Raw genomic sequence first — 9,923 nt, forward strand, 5'->3', positions numbered from 1 at the left:
ATGGAATGAGGTCCAACAGCATACAATTTACATTAAATTTAACCAGAAAATCCTTACTGCATCGTCACTCAACAGAAACACTGAAGCTCACATGCTGTGCGGCTATCTTTTGTCACACTGTAGATGACCAGGAAAAGCTGATGTTTGTGGTTTGCACTTCAAATGGAAGTAAATAGGATTATCCACAAAATGAGAAAGCAAAGCAGTTTTCATTATCTTCCATGAATCACATTAATGAATTTAGGTCTAAAGTCTGAAATTACAACCATAGCAGCTACTAGATGGACAATCTTGTAACCTAACATGACAAGAAGATTTGAGTATTGTACCAGTTTAGAGAATCCAATATACAGCACAGGATTCTGAGGATTATACAGGGATGATGACTTTTCAGTCATAGCTGTGAAATTGTGGAGACAGCAAAGTGAGATACATTCATTTACTTCTGAAATGATTCTATGCGCAAAAGCTGGACCAATTTGGACAAGCAAATATATTTATACTATTATTTTCTAACAGAAGCTTTAAACTGTAAATTGATCAAAGTTGTTTGAAGTAGAGACATAGAAAGCATAATTTTAATTTCCACCATCTGCAGACTTCCTTATGTTTACAACTAAATAATTGTCTAGCTAATTTCCCATTCGAGAATGGTCCAACATGACACAGCATTCACTTCAGACTCTGAACTCACTCAAATTCACCATGCCCAGTTTGCCGAAGAGGGCAAGTGGAGTAAGAACAAAATCATGATTTGCGTCTTTACTCTTCATTGGGAAGAGCCAAAGATGAGCAGTTCAAGCTGCCTGAGAGTTCCAAGACTAATCTGTGAAGTGGTTATTGGAGTTATTGTATTTCAACCCTGCTATATTCATTTAATTTGCAACAAACATCACAAATACCCGCAAAGATCAACTGATTCAGTGAGATATATTGAATACATTTTGATAGAGGATAAATTTATTCCAAGATGTGTTTGTAACACCACAGATTGAAGTTAAATGCAATGAAGATGTGAATTGAGGTCTTCAACAGCAAGTTGAGTTAGAAGATCCCTCATTCATCGAACAACAGAAACTCAAAATAAAAAAGGTTCAAGTCTCTGAGAAAGCCAGTAAACAGGCTGCACCTTTAAACTATTAATTGTTGCACATGTGAAACAACTTTTCATAGGTTGAAAGTTTTAAAAATATTTTTTCTAAATTAATTTCAGTCATATACAGAGGACATAGTGGTGTATTAATACGTATGCCTATGAGTAAGCAACTGTTCAATATCCCATGTCATTCCCAAAGATTACCTGACAAAATAAAATTTATTTACATCGAAATCCCGATGAACGAACATTACGCAACAGATGCAAAATGTTGGAAAAACTCAGCAAGCCAGGCAGCATCCTTGGGGGAGAATAAACAGTCAACGTTTCGTGCCAAGACCCTTTATCTGGATTGGAAAGGAAGGGAACTACTCCTGCACCTATTTTCTATGTTTCTATGTTAAGTACCAAGAGGGAGATCAATGGAGAGGGACAAGTGGACAAGGGAATCACATTAATAACTTAATTAACATTTAGTCTCTTTGCCCCAAAAAACTAGTAAGGATAGGTGAAAAACAGAGCATGTTAAAAAGGGTTTTGAAGTGAGAAGATAAAAAAAAGTTTTACAAGAGTTTATATTAAAAAAACACGCAGCTGTGTAACTGAGGAAACAAACTGCAAATAGTGGTGTCGGGGGAAAACACACTAGTTTCAATGGAGAAGTCAAAGCTGAGATGATGATTTAAAAACCATGATCTTGAGGTCAATGTATTGTAAAGTGTATGCTTGGTCCAGCTCCAGTGAGGCAACCATTCAAAAGTCATAATTGAATCAGAAGTATTTAATCATCTTAACCTGTAGAACTTGCCAGGCCAGGGCAGTGCCAATTCTCTTTCCTCCCAAATGATGCATGAACAGTGTAGCTATTTAACACAAGTTAAAACCATTTTTACACCCACAAACACATAATGTTACCAAGATCAATATAACGTGTTAACAGCATAGGACATGTAGCTTACATTGATGGGGGGGGGGGGTGAAGTTGAATAAAGAAAGCAAATTTTCAAAGCATTTCAATTTACTACTGAGTGAAGATTGAGAGTGACAAACAAAATCTGAGTGTTCAGATTTGGCGCAGATCAGAAGGGTGGGATGAAATTAATTTGGCACAATGGCACTGAGCATACCACCTTGTCTTGTAACAGATCAGGTATTTTGTTACTAGTTATCTAAAATTTAGGCTTGGATATAAATGGGTTGAAGGACCTTAATATTCATTGGCATTTTTACAGAGCAAATTGACTGTAGCTGATTGCAAAATATGTTAATACCTTGCCAAATTGATGAGTTGCGGTGGGCAAGAACCAGCATGTTCAATAATTTGACTAGAAGTCTATGAGATCAGCAAAAAGCAGAGACTTTTTTGGTACAAAGTCCAATCCCTGAAAGATGTTCCTTTCTTTCTAAGCCAAAAGCATTAGATTCTCAGTAGGCAAAAATAGTTCTTCATTTACATCCACATCAAGACTTCTATGAAATTCTTCTGAATAAAAAGTGAGAAAATTAAAAACAACAAAGAAAACAATTAGTTTGGATTCTATTGACCTTTAAGGTCAGTAAAATACTATCAGAAACCATGGATATACCTGGATCTAACATTGGAATATCGACTTTAATACTGTTCAAATTAACCAATTTATGTCTCTATGTGCAAAAGTCTTTGGCACATACATAAAGCTAGGGTGCTTAAGACTTTTGCACAGTACTGTAGTGATTTGATGTATTGAACTGTACTGGCTGCTGCAAAATTAAAATCATGACATATTTCCGTGATATACAAGTAGCCCTTCCAAGTCAACATCCTGACTTGGATCCTTCATTGTTGCTGGATCAAAATCATGGAATTCCCTCCCTAACAGCACTTTGGGTGTACCTACACCTCAGGGACTGCAGCAGTTCAAGAAGGCAGCTCATCACCACCTTCTCAAGGGCAACTAGGGATGGGCAATAAATGCTGGCTTAGCTGGTGATGCCCACATCCCGTAAATGAAGAAATTTTAAAAAAATGATAAAGCTGATCCTGATATGGGTCTCTATCAGACAGAAAGTGGGAAGGTGGCAGTGAGAGGGTAATCATGGTTGGGAAAAAGGGAAGGGAGAGGGCAAGGAGCTGGAAGCATGAGAAATAATCCATAAATGAATTGTTGAGAATCAAATGATTTTGCCTTGTCTCAGGACTGGGTGTATCTGCATCCGCACCACCCTCGCCCAGCACTCCTTCTCTGCCACTTTGCTCCTGCCAGATTTACAAATGCTGTCTGCTCCACGTCGGCAAATACAATACTGAGCAAAACTCTTTGGGCACCCAGCTATATATACATGTTTGTGCCCAAGGCTTTTGCACAGTACTGTACTCCTACAGGGGAAAATGATCTTTTAGCTCATAGAAACTGTGTTAGTATATAATGTAGATGCAGAATCTCTCTGCTGTTTGATGACTGTAGCTTCTTGCTTGTTGCAACACACAGTTGGGCTTGGCAATTAAGTACTGCAAAGCATTCCTGATGTCTTTGCTTGGGGCAATGTTTCCACCAATAAAATGCTGCACCAAATTTTCAAAGCACATACAGTGATAGTGAGAAGATCAGGTGACAAATAGGACAGAATATAAGAGTTTGAAATTAGAGAAAAAGAAAATGAAGTTTATGGCATTTTGTTCAGTCCAAGAGATTTCACTCCACAGACCATGTCACCTGGTGGAAAATTTGTCAACTATCTCCAATATTCAACCAAGTAGATAACATTAAAAAAATATTCATTGACATGGCTACTTATAGATGTCACTTTCTGTATGTTGGCAGCAGGTTCACTTCAATGTCAATGCATGTTTGAGTAAAGCCACAGAATGAATAACTAAATACTAAATCCACATCCTGAAGGCTACTACTTATCATCTTGCCCAAGTATTGGCAGGGGTTCCTCATGTATTCCTCTAAAATCAGGATAACTACATTTCAAAACATACCAAGTAGTTCGCAGCATCAGTGCACAGTTCAAAGGTCAAAGTAAATTTATTATCAAACTACAAGTCACCATATACAACCCTGAGATTTGTTTTCTTGTGGACATGCACAGTAAATCCAAAAGCCATAATTAACGAAACACTGTTATTTGTTTTGATGTAATTGAGACCGAATTGATGGATCACATTTGCAGTTTTTTTTAAATACCAAAAATTCATCAATTGCTGAACATCAATTAAAGTAGAAGAACCCAATCTGAACAAAAAGTAACCCAAAACTTAACCCTAAATATAAACAAAGCTATTAGGATGAAACATTTGGCAAAGCTTGTTATTTGGGACCAAGACAGTGGTACAATTTGTTCAGTTTATTTATTAAGATTAAATATTTATATAAATATAAAGGATTTTTCTAACCAGGACAGGAAATCTCACAAGTGAAGATGGTAAACACATAAACCAGATAGATCAATTAAAAGTCCTTCAGTTATTAAAACACAAAGCTGTTGATCTTTAATGAACACCTAAAGTGCATTTCTTTAAGCCACTGCACATGTCAAACAGAAGATATTTACAAAATTGTTACAGTAAAATACCAATAGCCTCATTTAATCAGAGTTTTTACTGTCTCTATGCAAGGTCTTTGGAGATAGGAGACAAGACAGTTTTAAATAGCAATTAATTTTTATTTTAATAATTCACTGCCAGGTCAATTGGTTAGCCTTTTTCATTTTGCTTACAATTGATCAGGTTTAGCAATGAACACAATAAATTGGCCTGCCTTTTTAAGTTTGGAAAATACTGGAAGTAAACAAGATACTACATAAAGAGTTTTGTGCAAACAATTCATAGCCTTTTTCATACCAGAGATAGTCTCGGCATTCAACAGGACACCCAAATCTCCATTTACATGTGTGAACATTTCAGTGTTTATAACATATCTTGTGCTTGTATACACATAAATGGCCAGCATCTCCATATCTAAACAACCCTGCCTCACCAACCATCTCAAAACCTTTTAAATTTAAAGAGTGGGGGAAAGAAGTACAAATAGAAAATACACCATATATTCACTAGCCTTTCATTAATTTTTAACCTTTGGGGCTGTAACAAATAGTCTAAAATGTATTTTAGAAATGATCAATCTAGGTTTCAAATTTTTAAAAAGTCTGCATTAACTGTATTTATTAAATGTAACCCCTTCCCAGCCCATGGTTTTCTTTAGATGAAAATCTCCAGTTACATGATGAAGCTTTGAATTATCCCTGGTCTTCTTTATACAAAAAGAAACAATAAGCCATTTTAAGGGTTCGTGCCAATCAAAATTTGGATCAGTCTTTTGTCAACAAGCGTCAATAATAATTACATGGCTCAAATTTTATAAATATGAAAAATGTAATACAATAAATAATGAAAAACAAATTCTTCAGTAATTTCCATGTTGGAAAACATCCTGCATCAGGGAAACAGCAAACTACAAAGGATACTTGCAGACAAATTGGGGGAGAAAACTTTCCCTACTTGCTGCACCCCCTCTCCCAGTTTAAATTTGTATAATTGGTGCAAACTCATCTATATTAATGAGAATGCAGTCTAGGTTCGGTTGCCGGCGCCAGTGTCAACAGCACGTTACCGTCTCTTTCAGGCCAGAATAACTGTACATTCAGACCTTTCTTCATTAAAGAAACAGCTGGTCACAATTAAATGTGGCTTTTTTTTAATAACAACACTACTATCTTTAATGCAATTAAATCTCCACACAAAAACCATAGGAAGATGGCACCAAAATAATTCATGGCAAAGCTGCCTTAGACAGCTCTATTATGCAAATTTTACATTTGACAGCAAATGCAAACCTGCAGTTCCTTTTTTGTTTCACATCTTATGTCACAGCTTATATAATGGTATAAAATCCATCTCCCGAATGTAATACTGCTTAGAAATTTGGGCTTCCTGGAACTTGTATATCAGTAACAAGAACAAACGAATGCTATGTTCCAGTGTCATTATGAAAAATGCTTCAATACTCAAAGTTCAAGGTCAGTTAAACACCACTGCAGCTTTTCCCTTCTCCCTCCACATCGGAGACTTCAGTATGAGACCGATTGATATCCATTCTACAATTAAGTGATATGCATTTGCCAGCAACCCCAGAACTATAAATTATGTGGGCAAGCACAGAAATGCTTCACATTTCTTCATTACCAGTAGTAGCTCATTTAAATATTCTTCCAAAGACTTAATTAACAACCTGCTCTTTAAATTTCTTTACTTTAAAAACAGAAGAGCACTTAAACATTTTAAACTACAATCTGTAGCAGCCATTTTCCCCAATATTTTTTGTAAGTATTCCTCATTTTACAACAGTCAACAATCAAATATTTTCAGTGTTCAGCTGGCCTAAAAGCTTTGTGCTGTGGCAGGTACCTGAACTTTTAGGCCCAAAATTGAAACACAGCCCACGTACATACAAACATACCTGACCATTAGGAAGGTCAATGAACACAGAACAAGTACTACAATCTAAATATAATTTGGTCAGGCAAACTATAAAAGACGCTGACAGTCTTATTCTGGCATAACTGTTCTCAATGCTTATTTCATCACATCCACCTTCAATTGTTATCCCACAAAAAAAATCCAGTCTTGGGTCTCAAAAAGGACTTGCATTTGCAATGTTAACTTTGTCAAAGGGCTACAGATATAATGACCAGTGTAGAAACATCTCAGCTTTCAAAAATACAAAATATCATTGTATCTTCAACTGTTGTAGAGTCATCTCTTCTTTTTCTGTTGTTTCAACATCTTCCGCCTCTTGACGATCATTTCATAAAGTTTTTCCAGTCCCTCTCTCAGCCCATCCCCTATTATGGCACAGGCTGGCTGTAGATGCCATGGGGTTGAGGAACTTAACTCACTCAATGCTAATAGTTTCTCCACTTCAGAAAGAGAGAGGCAGTTCCTGAGATCTTGCTTGTTGGCAATCAAAAGCACAGGCACTCCTTGGTTCTCAGAGATCCTGGTTATTTTATGCAGTTCAGTTTTGGCTTCTTCCATTCTTTCCACATCTACAGAGTCCACCACAAAGATGATGCCATCTGTACAGCGAGTGTAGGATTTCCAGAGTGGTCTTAGTTTCTCCTGACCACCTACATCCCAGAAATGGAAAGTCACTGATCTGCAGTTGCCCAAAGTCACTTTGATTTTTTCAGAATTAAATCCTTTCGTTGGAACAGTATTGACAAATTCATTAAATTGCAATCGGTATAAAACAGTGGTTTTTCCAGCGCAGTCCAAACCTAAAATAACGATGTGGAGAGATTGAAAAGATGGAAAGTTTGACAAAATAGGAGTTTGATCTGAAAGTCCGTTCCCCATCTCGAACCAGAGGGAAAAGGAAACTGCAGACGTTTGCACTGATCGATGTTATTTCCAAAGATTGCCGATCTTCATCTACGATAATCCAATGTGGCTTTAAGATCAATTATCTCTAAATAAAAATAAAATAAATGCATTATTTAGTTACATAACCTCGATAACACACGAAAACATATACAACTTTCAGAAATAAAATACCTCAGCTTTTATTTACTTAACGCGTCAGATGATGCAAAAATGTCCAAAGGTTCCAACAAAAGTCATTGCTCCGATACTTTGACTACATAACGCAACCATGAGCTTGTTTTAATTCCAGAGTATAAATGGAAGGGCAAACTTAGGTTAACTCCATTGCCACATCCAATATCACAATACGAGTTGTGATATTCGGACCACAGAGGGCGAAAATAGATTTCCATTTCAAACGGGCAACAATGCAATTACAACTGACTGGCGTACCTATCTAAAGATAAAATATATTAATAATCAGCAACTTCAAATTTCCTCGGCAACAAGGAAAAACAAATCCACGAAATGTTTCGGATAGGGCGTTTATTCACCGTTTGCAGTCACGTAACACACAATACGAATAAACCCCATTAAAGTAAACCATTAACACTAAGTACACTGACATTTTTAATGTGGCTCAAACTAAAGCTAAGTCTAGTTTAAAGTACCACATTCCCCCGTATCTGCTAAATTACAACAATCCGATCTGCCCATTTGACCTCAATACCAGAAAACTTTAGAATCCTTCTTTAAATCCACTGCGACAAAATTAAGAGCAACAGCAACAAATTTCAGCAGGTTCTCATGACGCTCTCACCACATCTTGCCGAACCACGAATGTAAAACGAACAAGCAAACTCCCCATTTTAAATTCGATTTCTATATATGCCCGCATTATTTGTCCCGAGAAGTTTGCAATTCGGCATAAACTTGCTTGTTTTCGGTACAATATCACAGCTCGCTCTCTCGGGACTTCACAACTGCCCCGCACAATGTGAGAAAACCTGGAAAAGGCAGCACTGGAAACATCCAGCCGCAGCAGCTGGAACTTTCTGTGCTGCCGTGAACACTCCGGTGAAGGTGATTAACCCCGGCTCCCAATTTGACATTTGGGAGTCAAACCCGAGCACCACCGCCAGCAAATACGCTTTCAACACGCAAAATAAACGCTATTCCGTTAAAATGTAACACCCACCCTTGGAAGTTCATACAAGCGGAGCTCGCTCGGTAAGAGATTCGCAGCTCGTCTGACGATGCCGGAGCCGGGCTGCACTCTGTTGTAATGCGCCCCGGCCAGCAGCGTCACCGCAATAACCCAGCACACGCACACACCGTCGCACCACGCGGCACCGCGCCAACATCGCACCCAGACTCCGGCCCACGCACACCGGGTCCGCCCCTCAGTCCCGGCCGACCCCTTCCGCGCCGCCATTGGTTTCCAGCTGACGTTCCTCAGCACCTCCCTCGAAGCCATTGGCTCCGGCTGACGTCAATCACGCCGCGCCCGCCCCTGACGAATTTAAACCAAGTCGAAAGCGTTGCTAAAATTAGATCTGCCTGCTATGGCGAACGCGAGGCTGGTTAGGCGAGCCGGGCTGAAGCTTGCGTTTGATGCTCCCAGACGATAACCAGAACCTACATCGAGGGGACTTTAAGAACATGGGCCTGGAAAGCCGCTGCAGAAGGCGAGCGCGAACACGCAGAAAATTCCACCTGTCCGTTAACAGCCCCGCAACGACCCCTGCTGCCGGGCCGACGACCGCGACAACTCGATTGGCTGCTGCATTGCCAGTAACCTGGAGACCACGGAAAGCGTCCTTTCAAAATGTTGCCGAATGGCGGGAGGTCCCGAACGTTATGAGGGCTAATAATCCAGCTAATCATTACCATCTCTCCCCCCCCCCCCCGGCTCTGCAATTCTTTTTCAAGAATTTCCTTTCCTCTTTGGAATACTATATTCGAATATGTTTTTGCTGCTGCTTCTGGCAGCACATTGTTCCAGGAAGACCTCCATTTCCCCCCCGTTAATCCATGTAACTGAACTCCGCCGTCCTTAAAGTTATTGTGGTGAATCTCTTGTGAAGCTTTCCAAAACCTTAATGTATTTCTTCCGCGATAACAACATTCAGATCGGAATACTAGCTCATTTATGTTTCAACCAATGTTTCATCCTGACTTTTCACCTCTCGTGCTCTGTTTTGATTAATAAAACCCATGATCACATGTTTTTCAAGCAATTTCTTAATCTACCCTGACAGTTGCAATGTACGCAAATATGCTTAGATACTTAAACAACAGGAATTCTGCAGATGCTGGAAATTCAAGCAACATACATCAAAGTTGCTGGTGAACGCAGCAGGCCAGGCAGCATCTATAGGAAGAAGCGCAGTCGACGTTTCAGGCCGAGACCCTGACGAAGGGTCTCGGCCTGAAACGTCGACTGCGCTTCTTCCTATAGATGCTGCCTGGCCTGCTGCG

General features: G+C 39.1%; 1 protein-coding gene across 2 annotated transcripts; it reads right to left on the reverse strand.

The window, feature by feature from the left end:
- Nucleotides 1–4,081: 4,081 nt before the first annotated feature.
- On the reverse strand, nt 4,082–9,340 carry arl4aa (ADP-ribosylation factor-like 4aa). Of its 2 annotated transcripts, none has more exons than XM_063043781.1 (2): nt 9,085–9,340; nt 4,082–7,548 (listed from the first exon to the last, which is right to left on the reverse strand). In XM_063043781.1, exon 2 carries the CDS (start codon nt 7,434–7,436, stop codon nt 6,834–6,836), a length of 603 nt encoding a protein of 200 aa, XP_062899851.1. In that variant the 5' UTR covers nt 7,437–7,548; nt 9,085–9,340; the 3' UTR covers nt 4,082–6,833. The 2 variants fall into 2 exon arrangements, with proteins under 2 accessions (XP_062899851.1, XP_062899849.1); XM_063043779.1 differs by lacking the exon at nt 9,085–9,340 and adding an exon at nt 8,641–8,795.
- Between the last annotated feature and the right edge of the window lie 583 nt (nt 9,341–9,923).

This window comes from Mobula hypostoma, chromosome 3 (genome assembly GCF_963921235.1).
Source record: "Mobula hypostoma chromosome 3, sMobHyp1.1, whole genome shotgun sequence".
Taxonomy (NCBI): domain Eukaryota; kingdom Metazoa; phylum Chordata; class Chondrichthyes; order Myliobatiformes; family Myliobatidae; genus Mobula; species Mobula hypostoma.

Coding starts and splice junctions, on each gene's coding strand:
- arl4aa (XM_063043781.1), bottom strand. CDS start 7,436: ATGGGGAACGGACTTTCAGATCAAACTCCTATTTTGTCAAACTTTCCA.